This window comes from Cygnus atratus, chromosome 14 (assembly GCF_013377495.2).
Source record: "Cygnus atratus isolate AKBS03 ecotype Queensland, Australia chromosome 14, CAtr_DNAZoo_HiC_assembly, whole genome shotgun sequence".
Lineage (NCBI taxonomy): Eukaryota > Metazoa > Chordata > Aves > Anseriformes > Anatidae > Cygnus > Cygnus atratus.
Window position 1 is genome coordinate 4800533 of NC_066375.1, and position 25568 is coordinate 4826100.

A 25568-nucleotide genomic window follows, 5' to 3' on the forward strand; every position below is an offset into this window, starting at 1 on the left:
CACAAAGAGCAGCCTGCCTTGCTGACACCAAATTTTAAGACATCTTTCAATTCATCTGTTTTTTCTAAGGCTACACTTTCTGTGATGTGGATTTATAACATTGGCCAAGCTCTGTGCCAAATAAAATCCTAAAGACCAACTGAAATGTAAGCAGCACTGCCTCAAACAGCCTCTCCTATGGTGTCACAGCTCCCCCAGGGGACGAGGCTGGTTGTCTGTTCGGTATCCCTAGGACTGACCTGCCCACATCCTACGTATTGATGCAGCTTCCCTCGAGATCGCAGCTGTGAGATTTTCTGGATTAACACCTGTCCGAGGTGTATAGATAAAGCGAGTAGAATGGCATCCAAGGGATGAATGCATCTCCTCTCTTTCCCTTTAAAAAATGGGTTGAATGACTTTGAATGACTGATACTTTACATTGCATAGTTATAAAAATAACATTTGTAACTTTAGCTGGTTTTGCCCTTGCTCCTACCCTCTTGGTATACCACAGAACCCACATACTCGCTGGGGAAGTTACGAATCTCGTATAGGTATAACACAACACAGGTCTGTCACAAAAGACAAACTAAGAACTTCAGCAGTAACTTAAAGGAGATATTTATTGTCAAGCTGCAACACATCAAATAAGGAAGCAAATACCGTCATAACTGACAAAAAATGAAGGAGAATGCATTGTGAATTCACTGAATTTTAGTTTCTGTCTTGTTCAAAAGAGGAATTTTTTGGTTTGGCTGACAGGAAACAACAATGCACAACTGTCCTATAATTGCAGCAATCAGACACTTATAGGGAACAATAATAGTAGGCAAAAGAAATTAGTTATAAAGAGATCTGTTCAGAGAATTTCTAACAACCTCTTTCTTTTTTCTTCATATTTGAGGGTTTGGGCTTTTCTTTTTTTTTAAAAAAAAAAAACTCTTAAGAGTTTCAAGACTTGTAGATCTCACTATTGTAGGGATTGCTTTTCTGTATGTTTATTCTTTGGGGTGGCAACAGTCATTTACTCCACTGAAAAGATAAACAATTAGCTTTAAAAAAAAAGTTTAATGTTTCTGGTAATTAATCAAGCAAGGCTTGTCATAAAATAAACTATGAAGTTGTTTATTTATTTAGTATTAGTCAAGAATACTAATATTTCAGAGTTGGGAGAACGACATCGTTTTCTCCATGCAAAGCAGGAAAGCCACAGGATGCAAACCTTGAAGTTAACAGCGCAAAGGCAACACTTAAGAAAACAGAAAAGCCCCCCAAGCATGTCTCACCCCCCAAAAAAAAACAGTCCAATTACATTAATAATAGATAATAGCTCATGATTAACACATTGTCCGTTGAACAACCCGGCCCCTAACCCATTCTCTTGAAATTCTCAAACAGAACACATTAAAGTCCAAGTGTAACCAACAATACAAGGAAAACAACAGAAAGCGGCAGACCTTTTAAGTGCAGTAGAACACAAAAAACACCCTTAAGGTGAGCTGTTGCAATTAAACACCTTTCTTCAAACAAATGTAGGAAGGTATCATTAGTCCTTGACTAAAGTAAACCTTCTTGTGACTTCTAATGGAAATCTGAGACTGATTTATAACAACTGTGTTTTTTTTTTTTCTGTCGAGATAGGAAATGTACATTCAATGTAGCTTTAATTAAGGCCTTCAGATTGTATTCTGACAAAATACATCAGTCTTGAGTGAATCATCTGTAAGAGTGACCATAGCTCGGTGATGTAACCAACAACCAAATTTTCAAGTTGCTAATATGATGCCAGTAACTGTTTTCTAAGTTACATTCAGGTACCTCTCCTTCATAATGGGATTTGCAGCTCTTAACAAGTGCTGGAAACAAGTCGCAGTTTCACAAAGGATAGGCCAGCTGTATGTCATTTAGGAATCTGCAGTGGCCTAAATAATTTTGTTTTCCCCAAACAGACAAAACAACATGACTGGGGAAAGCAGCAGTATAAGTAACACTACAAGATCATTTCATCTTTTTCTAATCACCTGACACAGTAAATTTATCATGTAATTCTACATTCTCCAAGTCAACAGAAAAGCTACTACAACTGTTAAATCCTTGTTAACTGAAAGGTTTATCCCATAAAGACATGGGTAGTTAAGACAACATTTACTTCAGATTATATTAATTGTATAGGCAAGGGATACAGTGCCAACGATAATATACATATGTAATTTGAATGCTTGAGATGGTTTCCACTGAGTGATGTTTTTCACTCCCGATGCTCTTCTTCAGTGATTTGATGTTGTAGCTTGGGTTTATTAGGGTTGTGTTCAATCAACCAGTCAGCAAGCCAAGTCTGTATGTATAATAAAGAAAAATTAAACACACATTTTCAGTTTTGTTTTGTTGTTGTTCTTGTTATTTTCTTTTTTTTCTTCCTACATAGTGTATAGAAAACTATTTAGAGCCTTGTTTGAAGCCTCTGATGCACTCTCCTACTGTGTTGCAAAGTGAAGACCTTTCAGAAAAAAAATGAACATACAAATAGCCTGATTTTTCTAGATGTTCTTTTAAATCTTCACAGTTTGCATTGATTTGAATAACTCACGCTGATGTTTAGAAGACAACTTTTCCTGGAAATGTCTGTCTTTGTGTATAAGAATATTTTGGCCATACTTCAAATAAACTGAACTCTGTTTTGGAATGAAGCTGTACAATATGCATGAAAGTGCTTAAAATGTTATTCCTAGCAACACTTACAGATAGCCTATCTAGTAATGATTCATTAAAAGTGCCACAGTCTTCGACTTTTCCAGCATATTGTACTTAAGTAAGAATGTGAGAGGTAGGAATGTCTTGAGTCCTAACTTAATCTGCCAATGTCTTGGCCTGGCCTTAGGCAAAGTAACCTCTGCTTCAGTTTCTCCACTTGTGAAGAGAAGATTTAACACATCCTTATTTACTTCACAGGGCCGTCAACGATTTGTTTCTGGAATGCTATGTAAAACAGATACCATGAAGTGAAGTGAAAGAATTGATAGAATAGTAGACCAGTAAGATAAGCACCACTCTCCTTTAATTATCAGTTACAAAAAAGATAGGTTTAAAAAATATGCTAGAAAACTGTGCTGAAAATGCAGAGATTAATTGGAAACAAACAGATTTAGAGAAATGTGGCCTACAAGGTAAGACAGAAAAAATAAGAGTGTTTTTTTTTTTAATGTAGTGAAGAAATAACTGAAGGGAAAAAAAAAGATGGTGGCACTGTGCAAATATGCAATAGATTGCTTAAAAAAAAAGCGATATTACATTGGATGCAATGTCCTCTGGGGCTAGTAAAACAAAACAAAAATTGTCATGGGTTTAAAACAGGAGCAGAGGAGATTTAGGCTAACTTTTAGTGAAAGGTTTTCAAGTAAGTGTAATTAAGCACGGAAATAGATTGCCTAGGGAGACAGTAGATTCTCCACCATTTGGAGTGCTAAAGAACAGGCCAGACAAACATTAGTTAGGAATGGTTACATACAATCGGTTGGGCCCTTCGGCAAAGGGGTGGATGAAACAACTACTTCAGGAATCTTCCATCTCTATTTTCTAGATTTCTATGCTAACGGTGCCAGACATACAGATAAAGTGAACAGATTACAGAACTGGAACAATCAGAGTACATTTAATCTGACCTCATGTATATCATACAGGTCACAGAAACACCTCTGAATTATTTTTAAGGCTGCTTTCTTTTTCCCTGCGGCATCTTTCCAAAAAATGCAATGTTGATTAGAAAACTGATGTTGTAGAATCCACCACAGCTGCCAGTAAATTGTCACACTGACTAATTATCTGTATTCTTAAAGAAGTACTGGCGTGAATTACTTGAACTTTAAGAATACTACCAATAAAAAATAAAAATAACAAACAAACAAACCCCCCACATTTTCCCAGATGAGAGAAAGCCAATTTCTGTAGAGCCTGAGAAGAAAAATGCAAGAAATGAACTCTAGTCATTCCACTAAGAACTGCAATTTGTATGAAATTCTTGGTTAAAAGGAACAACTTGTGAAAGAAGTGCAAGATGCAACAACTTGCTAAATAGAAAGGGTTAAGATGACAGAATTTTCCATAGGTCAGTTTGATTATGCAGGATAGGTTTTACTCAGAAGAATCATAATTAGTTTTCCTGGTGAACTGTGGAACAGCCCAAATAAATCTTATCAATGCCATATAGTCAAGGTAATTGTTTATCCTAAAGAAGGACGAAGGTAATATGAAATAAAACGTAACAATGACAAAATACGGGCAGCTTTGCTAAGAACTCTACATTGTTTTACTCAACCGCATAACTACCACCAGTGTGATTAGCATCTAATCTCACCTAGAATCTATTATTAGAGCTATTTCATTTCAAACGCACCTCAGAAACATTAAACAAAATAAAAAATGTGTATTTGGCATCATATGATAGCACTCGTTTACCTTTCCAGATGTCTATAACAACTACGTGTTAGCAACAGTTTTATAGAAGTCACCTAAAACAACTGTCATTTCATCAAAGCTGATTTCATTTAGTCCTGGCCCTCATTTCATCTGTTAACAAACAAACCAACTTATTGAAAGGCAAATGTTATTTGGCTACCTCATTAGCAGGTAGCTGAAGGAGCACAGCTCTTTAACAGAAGAAGAGTTTTCCTACGTACAGAGACCAGGAGTTCTAACATAAAGGAAACGTATCACAAAGCACACAACATGATGCTGATATACTGTACATACCATAGGATCTGCTGGCTTCTCTTTACAAAGTGCAGTGAGCCCTGCTAGTAAGGTAGGATTTACACAAAGGTTCAAGTAATCCCTAGCTCTCTGCCCAGCTGGAACTGGCTCCAAGATCACTGTAAAGAGTAACCACATATTTGACAGCAGTTTGTAGAACGATCAAAAAAGGCATTCTTTCAACAGTAGTTCATAGGTAAGCAGAGGCTCATATAAGTTAATAATACACAATGGTTGGTAGAGCTTCTCACACAGCCAACTGTAAAGAAACTACTTAAATCCCTTTACAATGTCCCTGAGGTAATCTTGCTAATTATAGCCAATTATGAAATGAGAGGAACTTGGATCGTCTGGGGAAACACCTATATCCTTGAAGATTCACTGGGGGTAGGAGAGAAACAATATATCCCGTGTTTAGTACTTCCTTCTTGCAGTGTGAAGCTGGTTTCTGAAAACTCTAAATCTCACATTAAGTCTATCTTTGTCGTCAAGATGAAGAAAAGTCATGGTTCACAGGAGGTATGGTCTGTAGGGAAATGTAACAACTTTTCTGACACTGAGGGATCCAGCTAACAAAACAGACACTTTTCTAGTCAGTTTCCCTTGCATCTTTCTGTCAAAGACCAAAATCATCTTTCAAATGTTACAAACAAGAGATCATCTCCCAGCCTGTCCAGGTGCTATGGCCCATTTCTCTGGCACTTAACTCTGGAATTGCACTGTAATGTGAGCATTCAGCTACTGTTGAACAGGAATTACTCATCCTAAACCCAAGGGAGTCAGTCTTCTCGAGCCAACAGGAGTCCCTGGGCTGACAGTGCCAGAAAAACATGCTGGAGTATAACAGCTTCCCATTTCCTCTCATTTACCAGCCTTTTTCGCTCCAATTCCCAAACTACAGAGTTTGAAAAGTAGAGGCAGTCTCTGTAACTATAATAGCTCTTCAAATTGATTTTGGTATGCACTTTGTAGCAGAGAATATCAACTTAAAGAGATACACATTTGCAGAAAGCAAACCAACCCAAGCCCTTCTAAATTGAATTATATTTAGAGTCTGAACAGAGACAATCAACAACTGAGGAGAGTGCTATCCTCCCAAACACTGGCAATATATTGTTTGCACCATTTTACCTTCTGGAAACATGAATCGAATTTCTCTTTCTGCTGAGAAAATGTTGAGACTGCCATGAAGCGCATTCCTCAGATCATCGGTCCCATAGATTGCTCTTAAACTAAAATCAAGAGAAAGAACTGTTTGGTAGGCAGCTGCAAATCTCCTTCAGATCTCAACAGTCTCAGGGTATAAAAGCAATATACATGGACTAGTTAACAAAGCAGTGGTTTGATTTTGTTTTTTAAACAAAGTAGCAAAAAATAAAAATTTGTGTTCTCACACAGCATTATTGGAAAAAGAGGTTAACTGTACCTACTCCAAAAAAAAAAAAGGTGAAAAGTTATTTTACACATAATTTAAGATGATAACAGGCCGATCTAAATCTGCATCTCAGCTGAAAGAGGCAGAGAAGAAGAGGGGGAGACAGAGAAATTCTGGTCTCGTTTAAGAGAATGAGAAAACCCTCCTGACTTAACCAAGGCAAATCAGTGAGTTACCTGTGAGGGTGAGTCCTCCTAGCTTTTATGCTGTTTGATGGTCCAAGCAATTCCTTCCAGTACGAGACTGCACAATGTCTGGCAAGAACCATAGCAACTAAAGGTCCAGAGCTCATATAGGCTGTTAAATTAGGAAAAAACATTTTTCCATATTGTTCTGCATAAAAGTTGCTACATTGCTCTGGGCTTAACTGGAGCTTCCGTTTCTAAAAAAAACAAAGTGTAAAATAAAAGAGAATTAAAAAAAAATCTTGTTAAATTAAGATAGCTTGCTACCACAGATACCACACAGCTCTCTGGTGCAGTCACATTTTCAAGTGCAGGCCTAACAGACATAGAGTAACTTCCCAACCTAATCGATTATCCCAGACCTGATCCTCTTTGAGGCACAGAGCAACAAAAAGCGAGAGGTTTCCGTGTCAATTAAGCAGACAAACATGCCATTTGAGTAAGATGTGATTTCAGTGTACACAAACTACAGCATTTAAAACTGCTGAATGACTTCAAGTACAGTCAGGGCACCGTATAGAAAAAGTGAAAAGCATTAGAACGACAGTATTTAATTATTCAGCTGTTCCACAATAATGTTCTACTTTTGCATAGATTTCAACCCACAACGTTAATTATGCAATTGTTCTGTTTTTCATTCAGTACTTAGGCTTTATGGTTTTCACAATAGCTGCCTAGCCTGCAGGTAGCCAGGATTACAAGTTCAGTAGGTTATCCATCAGAGGGCATAGGGCAGTCACGAAAAGAGAAATAAATGTATTAAAAAGTGCTTTCTTTGAGCCTGATCTTACATGACACATAGTAATACAAATTCACATTCCTAACAGCTTCAGTGCCAAAAGTTACTGGCGGCATCAGAAGATGCTAAAAGTGTATTCTAATTAAAAAAAAATATAAAATAATCTCATCTCTGATGACTTTCCTATAAATAAAACAACCAGAAATGTAGGGAAAGAAATTAAAAAAAAAGTGTAGGAAAAAGAAGCATTCACAAGAATGAAAGATTACACTTTTAGGGGAAAAAAAAAAAAAGATAAATATATTGTATAAAGAGATGGGGAGATAAAGTTATATCTAGAAGCCCAGTCGCTGCTCAACCGGAGCAAAGTGCCGTGACCGAGGGTACTACCGCCCCAGCACAAGGAGGAAGAGGAGGAGGAGTAGGACAGCGGCACCCAGCGGCCGCCCCGCTGGGTAACCTGGAGGAAGGGTTTTTGCCTCGTTACGATCTGTTTCTGGACAAAAGTTTAAATGACTTCCTGCCAGGCACGGAGCTGCATTACTGGCTGCTCCTTGCCGCAGATCCTGATGTATCCCTTGCTTCAAAGTAATCTAGTGAGTCTGGCTTATTTTAATACATTTTTTTTCATCTGCTCTTACAAAGAGAGTGTATGACGAGCCCCCTAAAAGAGGGCCTAGAGAATACATTTCCTTGCCAGCTAAAGGCAAATTTTTCCCTCAACACAATCTCTGCTGAAAATCACACCTTAGAGTCTTTCCAAGTAGCAGAAGGGTTGCAGCAATGCTCTAGGCAACGTTCCCATGACCACTGTGTCAGATCCAAATTTAAAAAGAACTCAGCAAGGCCCATTTAAATGAAACATTTGTTATGAATTTAAACATTCACAAAGCCTATTTACAAAAACAAATAACAACAACAACAACAAAAAAAACAACACTGGAAACCAAAAAACATGTCAGACCACAATTGGACACCTACCTAGATCAACTAATTCTGGAAGCACTCACTTGGCAAATGGGTACAAGAAACACTGTGCTGCTGGAAAGAAGATGCTCCAAAGAGTTACTTTGGAGAGTCCACTTATCTGCTACATATGTTTGCTAAATCCCAGTTTATTAACAAAGTCTGTGTTTTCCCATGGTCAGCAAAATTGTTGCTCTGGCAGTTGCAGCCAATAGCACGAAAAGGACAAATGCTTTCTGTACACATGAGCTTTTAGTTACTGTCTTGATGGCTGAAAGTTAAGATAAATATTGTTCTGACTTACAAACTGCAGTTATTTTCTCTGGAACACAGTCTGTTACCTGAATGATCAAAAATCCTGATCTGAGAATGACATCCTCTATTTCTTCCTCTTTATCAACGACATCTGGTTTGATGAGGGCCAGAGTTCTTTCCACAAAAATCTGAGGTTCAGGCATTAACATCTGCATCTTCGCTTCTACGTCAGAACTCAAATGCTTCTTTTGTACTGCAATGACATAAGTTCATGATATTTGGGGTTTCTCTACCATTCAGAGACCTGCAGCGACACTTGTGGTGCGCTCTAGGAACAAAGCAGGTCATCCCCATTTCAGAGCATCCACGTGAGATCTTCCCTGGACTAGTGAGCACCCTGTAATTCACGTTCCCATTTTCAGTAGAGTAATGTTTTGTAGAAAATAAGCCAAAATTAAATGTTAGGTAATCATGAAATATAAATTACTCTTAAATGTCACTAACTCAGACAATGCACGAGAGAAACATTATATAGGACTGTACTACCTACAAAAGAGCCAGGCCCACTGCAGTACCCCAACATCCTCCATCTAAAACCCGTGTGTTCCACCAAACCCAAAATTTGCGTTCTTATGCATGAAGAACGCTCTACGGGATTTATCACTTGGACCTGATCCATCTGCAAGCCGCGGGGTATTTCCCAATTGCTATTTAATTCGTGTATTTATGGACTCGAGACAAAGTGCCAGTTTCCTAACTGATTGGATCAGGCCATTAGCAAGCTATTAGACTACAAAACTGCTCTGTGACTACTGGAAGTGGTGCAGACGGGTTTCCTAGGAACTGGGACCACTTTCCTTCCTTTCACCCCACCCGCCCGGGGTAATATTTTGCCAGGAACAACCCCGGACCCCCGGGAAGGGGGCTGCCAGCACAGGACCACCGGTACTGAGGAAACCGCGCTGAAACCACCCGCACACGGCGAGCCTGGAGCCGCAGCTCCCTGCCCCGGCAGCCCCAAGGATCTGAAGCGAGGAAGCGGCTCCTTCGCCCCCACACCCCCGCGGGGCCGGCACCTCGGTCCCCTTCTGCCCCGGGGCGGCCGGGCCCGCCGCCATGCCACGCACCTTCCCGCTGCGCCGCCGTTGCTAGGCGACGGCTCCGCCCGGCCCGGCCACAAGATGGCCTCCGCGCCCCAGCGGCGGGCGGGTTCCGCTGCCTGCGTGCGCGGGGGGGGCTCCGAAATGGCGGCCGGGCAGCGCCGCCGCCCGGGCGTGGGGTGTGCCGCCGCCCAAAGCTGGCTTCGGAGCCCGCGCTCGCCCCTTTCTGAGTGCTTCGTGTAATAAATACGGGAATAGGGAAGAGGTGGTGGATGCGGGTGGGGGTTTCGGGGCTCGCTGTGCTTTTTGTTGTTGTTGCGCCCAGACAAAGCCCGGGTTTTACCTCACGCTCGGGACCGCCCCGGGAGCCGTGAGTTCGCAGCGGGCTGATACCCATCAGCAGAGGGAAGGCGATTTGTGAGAGCTGATGGGTTTGAAAAGGGAAGGAGCGTTTCAGCGCGCAAGCGCTCTGCAGGTTATTTAACTCTCGGTGTTTGTCGTGGCAGTGCACGGCGCGCCCTGGTTATTTCCTTGCCGGATCTCCGGCAGCTCACAGCCCCGGCACGGCAGGCAGGCACGCCGCCCCGAGCCCCCAGCTCCTCAATACCGTCATTCTGCCTTTTTTTTTTTGGAAATACAGCTTCCATCCAGTGCTACTAGTTTTATCGCAGACATGTGACGAGGAAACAGCAGTCTCCCCGTTCTGACTGAAGGCGCACGCCGGGCCGGGCCACACGTCCCGGGGTCCCCGAGCCTCGTCCCCCGGTTTCACCTCAGTGCCCCGGCGGGCCCGGCCGCCCCCGCCCCGCTCCCCTCCGGGCCTGGCCCGCTATCGGGGCGTGCACCGGCCGGCAGCGCCGATAACGCCCGCGGCTCCTTTCCCCTGGGCCTCCGGCGCCCTTATCAAAAATGGTGGGAGCCCAGGAGATGGCTGTCACCGCCAGCGGGAGCTGCCCCTGGCCTTCAGGAGCCCCTGAGGTGAAACGGGGCCAACACCCGCGTATTCAGGCATCATTTTTTAATGAAGTCTGGCTGAAAGGTGACGCAAAGGAGAAAAAGCAAAAAGGCATAAATGCTGACATCGCGTACCCCTGGTTAGCAGAAGAAATGTAAGTGTACTGCAAAAGCTGGTTTTAGTGTAAGAAAGACACACCGTGCCTTAGTCTTATTTTTCACAAGTAATGTAAATAGTGTAAAAATAGAAATGAGAAACAAAATCACACCATCTCTTTCCAGCCAGCTTGAAGCATGTTTAAAAAAATCAAAGATTGAAATTGCTTTTATTCTCATAACTTGAAAAACAAAGGCTCCAAGAAACTAAAATGCACAAGACTTGATCAGACACAGACTTTCCTTCATTAATACAGACATATGATGTTTGTTTCCTTGACAGAGATTGCTTATCCAACAGTTAATCTGAAGACATTATAAGCACAGCAACATCTCAGATAATGGAGAAACATGTTTTATGAAAAATAGGCTGGTAGAAAGATTTGCAAGTTCATCTGCTTTTTCATTTAGTTCAGTTAGTGCAGCAAGAGTCATTTTTCTTCAAAGTAAATGAGTATGTCTCACAGCCCGACTTCAGATTTAGCAGCTCCAAGGCCTCCTGAGCCCCAGTGAATACTTCAGATTATTACATAAGAAATGTTGAATTTACTATCTTTGTAAAACACTAAATTTCTTGCAGTTTCCTTTTTGTGTGCATTTTTTGCCAGTTGCCCAAGTTAGAGAAAAATATATGTATCCTTCTGTGCACCCTTATATGCTGAAGCTTCTCCACAAGCAGCGTCCTGTGCACTTTGCTCCTTCCCCCATCTTTCTGTGTCAGAATTTCTCCTCCTTGCTGTTTCCAGAAGCATTTCTGGAGGGCGGAGATTGTCTAATTTTAGCATCTCAGAGAATCCTCTGCTCTCCAATGAGCAGGCTGCTGCATCTAAAGCTGCAGCCAATTACCCCGCGTTTCCTCCTGCTACACTTCCCACGACAGTTTAATAATGCAGCCTTACACATTTAAAGTGGCCCCATATGTTAAGAGAATAACATTATGTGTTCCCTAACAAAGACGTATCTTTTTACAGAGAGAGCATCTCAAAGGTTTCTCCAAAATCCTTGGATTCTATAAACCCAACTTTACAACTCTGTCTTAATGTCATTATTGTATGTATATTATCTTTATAGTGCTTGAACAGATATTTCAGATAACTAAAAGGCTGGTCTGAATCATTTTCCCTAACTTCTGTAGGCCAGGAATGTGATTTTGAGTTAAAGAAAAGAGAGAATCAGACAGTAAAATTTTAATTACGATGTAATGAACCATTACAGTTCTGAATACTTCTCCAGGCATAGCTTTGCTGCTGTATCTTATCTGTTAAGCGGTTTAACAAGCCTTGCTTGTCTTATTTTTAGCTGGCACGGAATATAATAACACACAAAGATTGGGGCTGCAGGTGTATTTTCACTCTAGTAGCAAAGATATGTAACTTTTTAAGCGAAAAAATACTGTTTCAGAACTTTGTACTCAAATACTGCAAGAAGGTGGACAAAATAATTCCTTGTGGGTTGTTAGTTTTTAACAAGAAAAACAGAATGATGTAAAATTGTATTGGATAACAATAAAAACTACAGAGTACTGAGTGGTTGCACTGATTAAAATGAAACTTGCACATATTTTAGCTTTACATGCATTTTGATGTCAAACACAGAAAAAAATAATAAAAATTTACTAGCTGTACATTTGCTGTATACACAGCTTTCACCCACCACTGACTTTTTTGCTTCTGTCTCTCATGATAAAGTCTGTCATACCTACCCACAGCACCAGCTTACCTTCGGCACCTGCTTCATCCATGCTTGCTTGTGCAGTGCAAAGTGTTTCTGACGGAAATCCTGTGATCAAGCTAACTTCCTCTCCTGCAAGCCTGCTCCCTCCTCCATTTCTGCCTTCTTACAGCTAAACAATTCTACTTGTGCAGCTTATCTGCATGCCTGTAATCCTAGCTAGCTTTTTATTGCTGCTGACTAACCCATTTCAAGCCTTTCTTTCTGCTTTCCTCTATTTGCTATCTCACAATTGTCTTTAAAGATAAAATTAACAAAATATTCTCATGATGCTTCCCCTTTCTACAAATCTCCAAGTGATAACAAACATCTTATCTAAATTTCCTCCGTAACTCCATCGCTTGCCCTATTGACCTCATCCTATTTAATTTCCTGATCACCCTCACATTCGCTCTTCGATTTGTTCACATCTTCAGTCATTCGCTCTGCTCTGACCCCCCAGCACCCACAGAGACGCACTTGTCTCTTTTACATAAAAAGTAAAAATTAAAAATCCTTCAGTAGAAGTGCTTCTCCTCACCTCACTTTTAAAAGTCTTCCAACCACATCTCTTGTCTGGTTCTACCCTAAATCCACTTCAAAAATAGTTTTGCTTCCTCTAGTCATCTGAAAGTTTCTCAACAGGTCTTAAACTGATCTCCTCTTTTGGTCAGTCACTTTTAGCACAGCTAATTATCCACCTATCTTAGTTTTTGCAATTATTCTTGCCGTTGCTGCTTCCCCAAATGCTGTTTCAGCTTGGCACATCAGTAGGTTCCCCTTGTGTTTCTTTCCCTCATCTGCAAGAGCACTGATGAGCTCTGATCTCAGGTCTCTCCTCCCTTGCCTTCTCTGTCAGCCTCATACTACTGTCTCCTTTCAAACTTAAGCTGTCTCCATTTAAAGTCTTGGTAATGACCGTGTGCTAGACAAACGATCTGACTGAAAACCACCACTTTTTTACTGAGTTATTTTACAGCCAGCTGTGCAAAGGAGGGGGTGGAACCTCACTGCCAGGAATGTGAGGTTCAAGCTCAGATTGATCTAAACTGCTGTGGAGATGTAAATCAAGGTAGGGAGATGTAAATCTGTGATTTATTGACGTGGCTGGGACTCTTGCACAGGTTCTCCTAATCTCCTGTATCGCTGACATCCTTTTCTCTGGCCTCAACAAATAAATCATTCGTTTCCATTCAGAAAGCTTCTGCAAGACTTTTTTTTTTTTTGTTGTTCATCTGTTTATGCTAGTTCTCCACATCTTTTCAAAGCAAGTCTTTTCTATCACACACAAAACTGTTAGTCTTCAATTGCAAGCCCATTCTTACATCGATCCAGTCCTACTTACCTTTTGTTCCACAAAGGATAGCTCCTACAATATGAGCCAGCCAATGCAATTGAATTCTACTAATGCATTTTCAAATAAAGACCTTCCTGCTTTGTCCCATGTTGTTGCTCAGGATGAGCTCATGTTGAACACCTGTAGAGGCTAGCATTGATTTACCATTTTCTATAAAGCTCCTCCCAGTTTGAATATAGGCATTGCGTAGAGATGCTGCATATAGATATTAGGCTTCCACCCAACCTTTCAGAGCACCACCTCTTCTCTCTCTTGTTGTTCTACATGATGTGTAACATCATATTGCCTTGGGTGACTGAGACCACTAAGCTCTGGGATTAAGTACTCTGTGTGATACTATCCACAATGAATAAATGACTATAAGAAGAATCTAATAGCAATATTATTATTATATGCAAATGGCAAGAGACAAGCAGTTAAACAAAGTGCTTTTTTAAGTTATATTGTAAATACTTGCTTAAATGCATCTTCATCTTATTTCAGTGTAGCGTAAGGCATCCTTTTTGCAGTCTTATTCTGACCACTTACTTTCAAAAATTATGTTAAAATCTACTGGGCTACTTGCATAGTTATTACGATTATTAAATCTATTTATTTATATTGTGCATAAGAACTAACTTGCGGGTGATATTTTGTGTATAGTAGGCCACCTGTGACCTGAATGAGATGCTTACCATCAACTTACACAAGATAGACACAGTCTTGGGAAAAGGGATAAATTACTTCAGTATTTTCAGACCAGTTAATGTTTTTTTGTTTGTTTGTTTGTTTGTCTGTAAGAGGGAAACTATACAAATCAATGCAATGGAAATAAAAAGGAAATAGGATAAAGAAGAAAGGAAGCAATGAAGATGGGTATGGCACAAAACTCCTACGAGCAGACAGCAAGGGCAGGGCTTGGAGTAAACAAGTTTGGTAGACTGGCAAAATTAAGCCCAATTTCAAAAGTTCATACACAAGTAAAACTCAATTGAACTTCAGTCAACACCATTAATAACAACAGTAATTACAGGATTAACAAAATAGCAAACAGAATGCTAGTTTTTTTCTCAGCAGTAAATGTGTCACGTAAGGATTACTGCCCAACAAGCTGTGTGTCTATTTTTCATTGATTAACCACAGGCTTTGAGTGTGGAGTGAAAGGCAGGACTGAAACCCAGGTTCCAGATGAATTATTTTAAATAACCTGTGTCATGATGGGGCCTGGTGAGAAAAATATTACTCATTAACAGCTCATAGTATCATCTCTCTCAGTCTTCAATGCGTAGATATGCAAAGAGTGGCTCTGTTAGTCATGCAAGTCTTCGGTTTCCAAACCAGATACACAACCATGTTGTTATCCTCTTGTTGGATATGGGACATAAAAAGCATCAGACATTAAAACGGGGCAACTGGGAATCACAGATAAGACTTGACAGTTGGGAACTGCTACTTAGAATTGCCAAGCTGAGAGATTGAGATGGACCTAACCAGAAGAAACGGGCCGCTGGAAAAGAGAACTGATTTAAAGAAGCACTGTTAAGCAGGAAAAGGATGATGTGCCAAAATATCAGTGCAAGAGCTGTGAAAGGAAAGATGAAACAAGTTCAGCAAAGTAAGAAGGAAAAGTGAAAAAGAGAAGGAAAGGGAAAAGCATATGGAGAACGCCAAATGAAATGACAATCATGCAAGTCTTTAGCAAGGCTTCATGAAATACAAAGGGGATGTTCAGAGCAGAGGGAGATTAAGTAATAAATTATATAATCGAAACCACTCAGGTTCTCTCCATCAGCTGAGCATGATCTCCATCACCTTACATGACAGACTCACATAAAATGATGCCCATTTCAGTTTACTCTTACAAGCTGGTCTGTGAACTTGTAACTTCAGAACGTGTCTCCATTCAGCAGCTGCATACATAGAAACCTGCAAAAAAGAAAGTGGCTAGTGAGGAAGGGAGGTAGCATTCACCGTGTCAGCCCCCACATTTAACTGAACCTGCAAATACCAGTCTGATCTTAGCTCCCCCCGTAGTGATTTACGCAACTGCAGGATATTTTCCAATGGAAGCAAACTGACAGCACTGTGTAAATTAACACATGCAGTTGACACCATGGCTTAGCTGATTCTAATCAGAAACCATACCTTTTTGGTATAAACTGATTACAATCTTAGCCAAGGCTGCCTAAAAGAACTCAACAGAAGTTCTCTTGCCGGATGTGGGGCAAGTTCTCTGAGATGACATAAATCAGGATAAAGACCATCTTATATTTGTTGTTGTTGTTTCTAACATTTTATTTAAAGTTCAATGTAAGAAAAACAGTTTAAAAATGTAGTGTTGTAACAATAAGCATCTTTATCAGATAACAGATACAACCTGTCCTACAGGCATTACAATCTTCAAGCATGCTGGTTAGGTACTCTTCATATTGTTGTAACTGGACCTGACCTCATATGACGTTCATTCACAAACTTTAGCCTTAACAGCTAGTTGTAGGGCTCGTCCATAGCCTGCCCGACGCTGTCAACAGACTAGGTTGAGATAAACATCTCTAAAGATAAAATTCCGAGCTATTATAGCTTGGGCTGAAAGTGTAGCAGAATATTTACACATTAATATCCTTCATGAATAGAGCACCTGGCTGACAAATCACACATCAGTATATTATACTATGCTCTTACATTCTTGAAATTACTCATGTTGATCACGTTTTTAGACTGCTTTAATATTTTTCAGTTCGTGGGCACTAAACATTTGAGGAAAAAAGGATTTACAAAAGCAAATAGCCATTATGTCCAACAATTTAAACTCTAGAAATTATATGCAAAAAAACCTGCAATTCCAGTAACAAATATGATGACAGTCTTGCTGCGCGTGTGCATGGGAATCCAAAGCAGCTTGGACCAGTTAAAATGGCTCTTGTGGCAAGCCACAGCACCATAACAAAAGAGTGGCTTCAAATTCTTGGCTGTAGCAGAGGGCTATTTTTCATATGATATTATAACACTGATTTCTTTTTTTTTTTTCCCCCTCTCCTTTCCCTTAAGAGGTCTGGCTCATAGCCCGAGGAGGCAGTGGGCTGTTTTTAAGTTTAAAAAAGTGGATCGAGCCCTTAATCCAAACATACTCTGTTGATTTTATTTTGTGCTCATCTTTAGTGATTGCTGCTTGTACAGCTACAAAGGTTATAAAATCACACACAGCATAGTCTATGCTAACTTTACCAAATTGTTACTTTAGAAAACAAATCTTGTAGAGGATAAAAGATGCTCTAAAAGCAGTTTGCTGAAGGACAGCCTGCATCCTAGACTAGGCTGCCTAACAATATAATGCCTCGCTATATTCACTTAGCTACGTGCATTTTTTCTGCCTTGTAATAGCGGGTGCAAGTACCCAAGTAGAGCCAGGGGAGATACTTGAGAGGGCAGAGCACCCTTATAGCACACGCATTCATTACTACATAGAGTTAGGAAATAATTGTTATTTCTAGCCCTCAAGCAAAGGGCATAATTTTTCCTTTTTAAAGACGTGGCTGCAAGCTGTGCCTGTCTATCCCAACCCCGAGCTCTGCCCCTGTGACGAGAGCCACCAGGACCCCACACCGCGCAGCAACCTGCGGCGGACCCGCACGGAGCGCTGCCCCCCTCACCCAGCCCTGCCTGGGCCAAAGCGCCGAGGCCTGGGCTGAGAGCTGAGAGCCCCGGTTGTGCCACAGCACAGCCGAGAGCCCGGCCAGCAGCAGCGGAACCGGCCGAGGGGAAAACCCCGAGCGAGCCCCTGAGGCAGCGGGGAGGCGGCGGCCACCTCACAGCCCCCTCAGGGGGGAGCCGAGGCGCGAGGCCCCTCGCGCGCCTTCCCCCCTCAGCCCAGTGCCGCGGGCGGCCATTCGCCAACCGCTTCCCTCCCCGCCCGCCGCGCGCCGCCAAGCCAATCAGAACCCGCAGCCTCCCGCGAGTGACGAGCGGCGGAGACCAACGACGAGGCGCCTTGTTGCGATGTGCCCGGGGCTCCGGCGCTATAAAGGCGGCCACGCGTTGGGGCTGCGGGCCGGTGGGGACGTGTCGCGGGGGGAAGGAGGCGGCGGCGCGGAGCAGCGGAGCGCCGCGGGGAGGGGACGGCGGAGCGCAGCGGGCGGCTCTCGGCGGGCTAGGGGGGATTTTAATCCGATTCCGGCCGGCCCGGATTTTATCGCGAGCGGGTTTTAAAGTGAGTATGGGCCTGTGGGGCGGGGGGGGAGGGGCAAGGACCGGATCAGACCGGCCGGGCCCGGCGGGGGGGGGGGGGGGGGGCAGGCCGTGGGGAGCCGCCCGCTGACCGCCCGCCCGCTCCGCCCGTCTCTTGCAGGCGCCTCTCGCCTCAGCGGCCGGGGCAGCATGTCCGAAACGGAGCAGCAGTTGGCGGCCGCCGCCGGCGCCACCCAGAACGGGCACGAAGCGGCCGAGAGCGCCGGGGGGGAGCAGCAGCAGCAGCAGCAGCCCGACACCGGCGGGGCCCCGGCAGCGGCAGCAGCAGCGGGCTCGGCGGCGGCGGCAGCAACGGCAGCGGCGGCGACCACAACGGCGGCGGCAGCCGGAGCGGCGGCGGGAACGGCGGGGGCGGCCGCCAGCCAGAACGGGGCCGAAGGCGACCAGATCAACGCCAGCAAGAACGAGGAGGACGCGGGGTAAGGAGGCGCCGGCAGGGCCCCGGGAGGCGGGCGGGAGCCGGGCCCGCTGCGGGGCTCGGCGGTGCCCGGCCGGGGGGATGCGGGGGGGGGGCGGGAGGCCCCGGTGCGGAGCGCTGGGGCGAGCCGCGGCCCTGCAGCAGCGCCAGCAGCACGAGCAGCGCTAGCAGCAGCAGCAGCACTCGCAGCAGCAGCAGCGCTTCCTTTGTTCTGGAGCTGCCTTTTGTTGGCGCCATGTGGTGGCTGGGGGAGGGGCGGGGAGCGCGCTGCTCGCCTGCTCCCGCTGGAAAATGGAAGGGGATTGAGCTCGGCTCGCCTCCCGGCCCGCGTTTTCCTCTCCTCCTCGGGCCTTTTTAAGGGAAGGAGAGGACGGGGGGAGTTGGTTTTTGGCGGAGGGGGGCGGGCTGCTTCCAACTTGCCGGGGGCCGCATGGATGAGCCTCGCCGTTGGTGTAAACACGAGCACGCTTTGTGTAACGCCTCCAAAAAAATAACTCGCGCTTGGGAGGTAGCCGTGGTAGTCTTAAGTATTTTTGGAGGGGCTGAGGGGAAAAACGGCGTGACCGAGGTGATGTGTGATGCGTTTGGGGAAGAAAGAGCGGTTTTGGTGTACTACTTGGCAGCATTGTCAGAAAACTGCTCATCACTCAGGAGTGATTTGTGGAGGAGTCTTGATGGCTTTGTTGGATTTCAGCTTTAAGATTAATTTATTTACCGTTGTAGTTTGTCAGTTTCTTATTTTTATGAATATCCATGTTCGACTTGAAAACTGCAGCCTGTTTCTGAAGAGGGTCTTTGTGATCCTCTCTGCCCGTGTATTTCATTGGAACTTCCTTTGTTGTCACTGGGCCTGATCAGAGGGGTCAGCTCCCTGAGGCTAACAGCGAGCTGAAGCCACTGTAGCATAATAGATTTAGGCTCTAAGGGAAGGAGTTAGACTTATACAAGTTTCCCATTACCTAGGGCTGGATGTGCCTTTTCCACTGTTGAAAGATTAAGAACCACATCCACAATGTGTGTTTTCTTTATATATCTTTAGTATTCTGCTCTCATGGTGGGTGTTAGTGTCTTGTCTTCTCCTTTGTTGCGCAGGAGATAAGTTTTCAACCCCAAATCGATGTGAACTAAAACCCCTAAGAAAAGCAGTTATTGTCAGGGATTGAACTATGTGAAAATTTAAACATGCGGACTGGTCCAAGGCAGAGTTCAGGACACTGACGCTGTTTTGTTAACAGCTGAAACGTGCTTTGATTTATCTGTGTTGATGTGCTGAGGGGGGGGAAGAAAATAACTATACCTTAAGAGCGCAATTTTCTGGTTTGTGTGGCCTCTGAAGGGGAAACTAAATACTAGGAAATTGGTCTTAATTTCAAAGGCTCTACACTGTGATATTTATGTACATGTAGGTGTTGATTGTGATAACTTAAAAAAAACAACAAAGGATTGTAAATCACAAAGTGTAATATCTACTCCTATGGTAAAAGATGAGTTTAGCACGTGGCAATGTCTGCCTGTCTACCATAGCCCTGTCTGCTGGGCATAAAGCAGCTAAAGCTTCCTGCGGACAAATTGCTCTTGTCCTCCCAAACTTTGAATTTCTCTGGATCCATTCTGTGTGTTTAATGGTTCCAGGGTATGCTATCAAAAAGGTCTGCAGATTATAGGAGTCCTGCATGGTCAGCTATTCTGATGTGAATGAAGCCATGAAGTTAACTTTTACCTGTTACTGAAAGGCTTAGTAAAATTTGTAGGGCTTTTTCTTTAGGGCCTATTTTTTAATGGCTGTGAGAAGCACACGGACTTTGCTTGGGTCTTCTGTACCATGCTGCACTTGAGAGAGCAGGGCTTGATTTGAAAAATGACTGAGCCTACAAAGGTTATGGTTCCATCCAGTTCAAGGCAAAGAACCTAGAAAACAGAGCACTTAAAGGTTTTTTAATTATGTTGCCTTTTGAGCATCAATGGATGCTGGCTTCAGCAAGTCACAGTTACACTTTAACACCAAAAGCCAATTTTATGTAGTCGTAGTCTAGTTTCTAAAGTGTTGGTGGCTTCTAGTGCCAGATCTGGGTTGCCTGTAAACAGAGCAATGACAACTTAAACTGCTTTAAGTAAAAAGGCTCAAATGCTTTCAAAAGCTTAGTTTGTTACCTTGGAAACTCTGAAAATAGAAAATACAGTCGCATTATTAATGTTTTCATTGGAAGTGAGGCATTTGATAAGTACCTTATTGACAGATCTTAGTTTTGCTTGTTAGCTTCAGTTCTGCATTGGACTTCATTTGTTTCTAGTTCTTTGTGATGCTTTGGAGCTGTTCTGTGTGGGCAAGTGGGTAGAGAAGTGCTGTATCGTGGCCTTTCAGGAAGGGGAAGGCTAGTTGAGTGGTGTAGTACTGGTGAGCTAGAACTAGATTCAGGACCTAAACAGGAAGAAGTGCACAGCGTACTTGTTGAGGCAGGTCCAAAGTCCCATCTGCTGTAGGAGGCTGTTCTTAGGGGTTGTAGTTGTCTGGTTAAATTCTGGGGGCTGTTCTTAGGACTAACATTTTTACAGCCATTTATCCAAATCATAAGAGGTCTTAAGTATTTTGCTTTTGATGCCCTTTTCTAGCCTGAGTGCTTTCAAAGCACTAGAAATGACCCCAGTTTCTTTCCAAAAACTGAACTGGCAGTAATTGGTAATCAATACTGCTTTGCAAATAGCAGAATCATGCTGGAGGAATGTAAGTCACTCTTAAGGAATACATTAGGCCACCTTTACTGTTTCTTATGGCATGTCATAAACTTTAGGGTGCACTGTGTAACTCCTTCAAAGAGGAGGGAAGAAAAACCATGTTGTGCACTCCTGTAGTATTAGTCAGGTTTTGACAAGATGCAGAAGTGTTTAATCTTAAGCACTTGGCCCTGTTTCTGACAATGCTGCTGAGTTGTGCACCAGCCTGAGCATCTTGCTGCATGTGCTTTTCTGTAGTACTTCCTGAGTCTAAATAGCTCTTCTTGAAATTTCAGGAAAATGTTCGTTGGCGGCCTCAGTTGGGATACAAGCAAAAAAGACTTGAAAGATTACTTCACCAAGTTTGGTGAGGTAACCGACTGCACGATAAAGATGGACCCCAACACAGGAAGATCCAGAGGCTTTGGATTTATTCTCTTCAAAGAACCTGGCAGTGTTGAAAAGGTGAATTTAAGCTTCTATTTTTTTTTTAGATTCTGAACTTATAGGGAAACTTTTCAGCTTGAGTTAATCTTATCAAACTATGTTTCAGGTTCTGGAACAGAAAGAACACAGGCTAGATGGACGACTAATTGACCCCAAGAAGGCCATGGCAATGAAAAAGGATCCAGTGAAGAAAATCTTTGTTGGGGGACTTAACCCTGAAGCCACAGAAGAGAAAATCAGGGAATACTTTGGAGAGTTTGGAGAGGTGTGTAATGTTATCTTACTAAACAGTGGAACACAGCATAGTCTATGGTTGCTGTTTGGTTGACTAATAATTTGCAAGTTGCAAAATGTTAACTTTAGAAGTAATCAAGGCTTTTACAATTGATCCAGAGGTTACCCATCTTGAAAGCAAGGAATGCACATGTTGCACTAGTTGCTTACATGGCTAATTAGAAAGTTTACCTGTAACAAACCATAATATTTATCTTAAAAGTGCCTTTTAAGATTTGTAGAGTCAAAGCCTCTGGTTTGAAAGCTAATCTTCCTATAGGAAGATTCGTGCAACTTTGTTGCACAATATGCATAGATACAAAACTTACTTTCAGCCTTACTGTCCCCAATGCAATGTACTCAACTCTTCTGCTAAAATACAAGTCTAAAAACGGTATTTCATGTCTTCAGATTGAAGCAATTGAACTTCCAATGGATCCAAAGACCAACAAAAGGAGGGGGTTTGTGTTCATCACTTTCAAGGAAGAAGATCCAGTGAAGAAGGTTTTGGAGAAGAAATTCCATAACGTCAGTGGAAGCAAGGTAAAAACTTTGGATTTGTAAATTTTTTGACCAAGTTCTTAAGCATAATACCACTACACCCTTACTCTGAAAACGATATTGTAGGTCTCTGATTTCAGAGTACCCAAAGTACAATAAGGCCAGCTTGCAATTTACCATAACTTTTTTGGCATATGTTCAGTCACAGAGCCTACCAAGGTTCTTTGCCAGTATTTGTGGCTTTAACGCTTGCTGTGTTGTAGGGGCTTTTATAGGCAAAGGATCTAATTGTGTTACTTAAACACACAGAAAAACTGGCTTGTTTATATATCAGTATGGTGATACAAGCCATTTGAGCAGACCAGTACTCTTCTTTCTGCGTAGAGTAACTGCATAAATGCAGGGCTTACTGGTACTGCTGCAGGAACCAGAGAGCAGATGTATGCTGACCCTCAAACCTGGCCTGCTGGTTGTGTGACCTGCTCTAACAGTGGTGTGAGATGCTCTGAGCAGCTGACAGTGCTCATCTGTGGCAGGAGCTAATGCAGCTTCAGGTGTGAAGCTAGTGAGAAGGACTGGAGGCAAGGGATGTTTGCTGGCTGGCAGGTGTCCCTCTTTGCTGTGTCCAGTGCCAACCATATAGTAACTTCAAAGCCTGCCCTGTTGAATCTTTTACACTGCTTCATGCAGTGACTTGGGTTGCTCTTAGTTTAAGACTGGACTTAACACACAGTACAGGGTAAACTTTTGATAAGCACCTACCTGTTCATTGTTTGCCAGATACTGTAGTAAGCAATAAAGTTTGTCAGGAGCGGGGAAGGGTCATGTGCGCAAGGAGCAGAGAAATCATATTTGTATATCTTGCAACTATGGCTTGTTTTGTCATAGTAATAATAAAAACAGCACGTTACCTTAAAGCAAGATCCTGTGTGAAGAACTCCAAGCTGGGTTTACTCAGGTACCATTGCAGGGAATAGTTCCTTTCCCAGGAGCAGGAGTTTTCATGTCTCACCATGCGCAGATTCAGGAAGTAGAAGCTGGCTGACAGCTTGAGCTGGAGCTTGGGAACCAATCTTGGACATGGCAATTCTGGCTTTCACCTAATCTTATAATTCGATAGGTGACTTTAAGAGTTAAGTGTACTTTACAGCCCACCACAGACCCTGTCTGTAGGGTGTATGAAGGCTGCCAGGGGAACTCACTCTGGCTTATTTCTCAGCCTTCTTGGTAGCTCCTCAGTCAGTGCAGCTCAGGTGAAGCAGGCCAGCAGAGCACCTTAGCCTGAGAGGTCCTGCAGGATGCAGGGCAGCCTTGTGGCCACTGCAGGAGCGGTAGTGGCTGTGCTCAGGTGACCTCCCCACCTCTTCTGTGGGGAAGCTGATGGTGGGATACGGGCGGCATGAAGTACTCTGAAAGCAGTGGCCTGCTTTGAATTGCTGATAGTGGCTTACCTTTGCCCAGGCGGTGCGATAAATCAGATGCTCCTGGATATGCAGTTGTCTTGGTTGTGTGACAGGGAGCAAGCACAGCACATACATGTCCTTAGCCTCTAGGATAACCGCTGGCTTCCCTGGGTGGCTAGGTTTGGGCAGCGCTGCTCTAAGACGATCTACACACTCCTCCTTGTTCTTCGTTTTCAGTGCGAGATAAAGGTAGCACAGCCAAAAGAAGTATACCAGCAGCAGCAGTTCAGTAGTGGTGGAGGAAGAGGTAGCTATGGAGGAAGAGGCAGAGGTGGAAGAGGCGGTGGTAAGTACTACACGCACTGCTTTAGTATGGACACATTCAAAATAAGTTGTGTACTAAAATGGGATTTTGTGGATGGTTTTCCCTTCTATAGCTCAAAGTCAAAATTGGAATCAAGGTTATGGCAATTACTGGAACCAGGGTTATGGGAATCAAGGATACGGCTATCAGCAAGGTTATGGTGGCTATGGAGGCTATGATTATTCAGGATATGGGTATTATGGATATGGACCAGGCTATGATTACAGTAAGTAAAGAGAACTGTATTGGGTATAAGCAAGCGTAACTAATTAGCAGTTTAATGCATTTGTTGTCTTGTTCATAGGTCAAGGCAGTGCAAATTATGGGAAGACACCAAGGCGTGGTGGCCATCAGAATAACTACAAGCCATATTGATCAAACTTATTCAGGTATGCAGTGGCATGGTCTCTTTTGGAAAATGACTGCATAGGTTTTGTATACAATGCTGTAGATGGAGATTTCAGTTCTGTACCAAATTTAACTTTACAATAAATTTCTATGGCCTGTTAAATGTGCATCTTACTTGGAAGAGCTCCCTGCAAATGTTTTACATGTTTAATACTTACAGATAACTAGTTGTCTAGACAGTGTGGTGTGTAAATTTCAGCTTTGCTGAAGATATTAATTAATGATTTTATTAATAGGTTAAACTGAAACTGATTTTGAGGGTCTGCTTAAAGCTGCAGCTCTGCATCTAGGGACTGCCTCTTGGAGTTAACTATGGACTCTGCATTACTCCAGTTGTACAGAAAGAGATGCATCTTAGGGAACCAGTGTCACTTTCCACCTTTTTATTTTGTATTGTTTTTGTGTCATACATTTCCTGTAACGGAAGTGTTAATTTTACTGTACTTTTTGGTACCTTTTTGGAATCTAATGTATTGTAAGGTATTTTACATGTGTTCTGATTCACCATGACATGGATATTGAAGCTATCCTAGCTTTTGAAATAAAAAAGGCGTAATCTAGTGTCTTGTGCCATTCTTCAGCTCATGTATTAGTAAAACAGAGGTGTGTTGTTTCAGAACTTAGCTCATGGCAGTACTTTGGTAGATGAAGAGCTGGGCTTAATGCTTTTAATCTCGGAACTAGAGGGTTTTATTGGTAGGTAGCTGTGTTTGCTTGCAGTTAAGTGGCAGCTACACTGCAGTCACTTCTGCCTGGAGGTTATGGAAGAGAACTTGGGTGGAATTCCCCAGCTGCTGGGGAGGCTGTGCTGTTGGCTCATGGTCTAGGCAAGCAGAGAGGCTCAGCATAACTAGTAATGCCTGCGTTGGCAGGCTCTGTGGGAGGAGCCAGAGGCATAGGTTTCAGGTAGGGCTTGGCAGTCTAGGCAGCTTTGCAGGAGGAGGCACAAGAGCTATGCAAGAAGCTAGCTGTACTTCCTTCATGTTTCAGTGTCTTGAGTCTGAGAGATTCCTACAAGCTCTCAATAATATGTAGACCTGTCATGAAAGACAGGCTAGATGGACATTAAATTATCAATGCAGAGTCTGAGTTTTGCAGTCTTACTGTGTACCCCCAAAAAAACACAGTTCTTTAGAACTTCTACTGAAGCTGTGCTGTGGGAGGAAAAACAACAAAGCTGCTGCTAGTGATGCAGCCCTATTTCTAGACAAATGACTGATTTGAGAGATGCTT

The 25568-nt window shown here is 43.0% G+C and overlaps 2 protein-coding genes across 10 annotated transcripts in view; one reads left to right on the forward strand and one right to left on the reverse strand.

Moving 5' to 3' along the window:
* Positions 1–587: 587 nt before the first annotated feature.
* NME5 (NME/NM23 family member 5) lies at positions 588–9851 on the reverse strand. 2 transcript variants are annotated; one of them, XM_035560822.1, is made up of 6 exons: positions 9436–9851; positions 8395–8561; positions 6340–6545; positions 5860–5960; positions 4729–4847; positions 588–2317 (listed from the first exon to the last, which is right to left on the reverse strand). In XM_035560822.1, exons 1-6 carry the CDS (start codon positions 9803–9805, stop codon positions 2231–2233), a joined length of 1050 nt encoding a protein of 349 aa, XP_035416715.1. In that variant the 5' UTR covers positions 9806–9851; the 3' UTR covers positions 588–2230. The 2 variants fall into 2 exon arrangements, with proteins under 2 accessions (XP_035416715.1, XP_050569500.1); XM_050713543.1 differs by having other exon boundaries at positions 9385–9436.
* A 7778-nt stretch (positions 9852–17629) lies between these two features.
* Positions 17630–25568, forward strand: part of HNRNPAB (heterogeneous nuclear ribonucleoprotein A/B) — a 29686-nt gene continuing 21747 nt past the window's right edge. For 3 of the 8 annotated variants that reach the window (XM_050713540.1, XM_035560640.2, XM_050713539.1), the window contains exons 1-8: positions 17630–17771; positions 17910–18228; positions 21236–21404; positions 21493–21651; positions 22071–22202; positions 23801–23909; positions 24001–24153; positions 24232–24316. In XM_050713540.1, coding sequence (XP_050569497.1) covers positions 17939–18228; positions 21236–21404; positions 21493–21651; positions 22071–22202; positions 23801–23909; positions 24001–24153; positions 24232–24302 — 1083 coding nt within the window. In that variant the 5' untranslated portion in view covers positions 17630–17771; positions 17910–17938 and the 3' untranslated portion in view covers positions 24303–24316. Of the gene's footprint in view, positions 17772–17909; positions 18229–21235; positions 21405–21492; positions 21652–22070; positions 22203–23800; positions 23910–24000; positions 24154–24231; positions 24317–24571; positions 24897–25568 lie in introns of those variants that run through there. The other 5 variants (XM_050713541.1, XM_035560643.2, XM_050713542.1 and 2 more) reach the window with 3 other exon arrangements.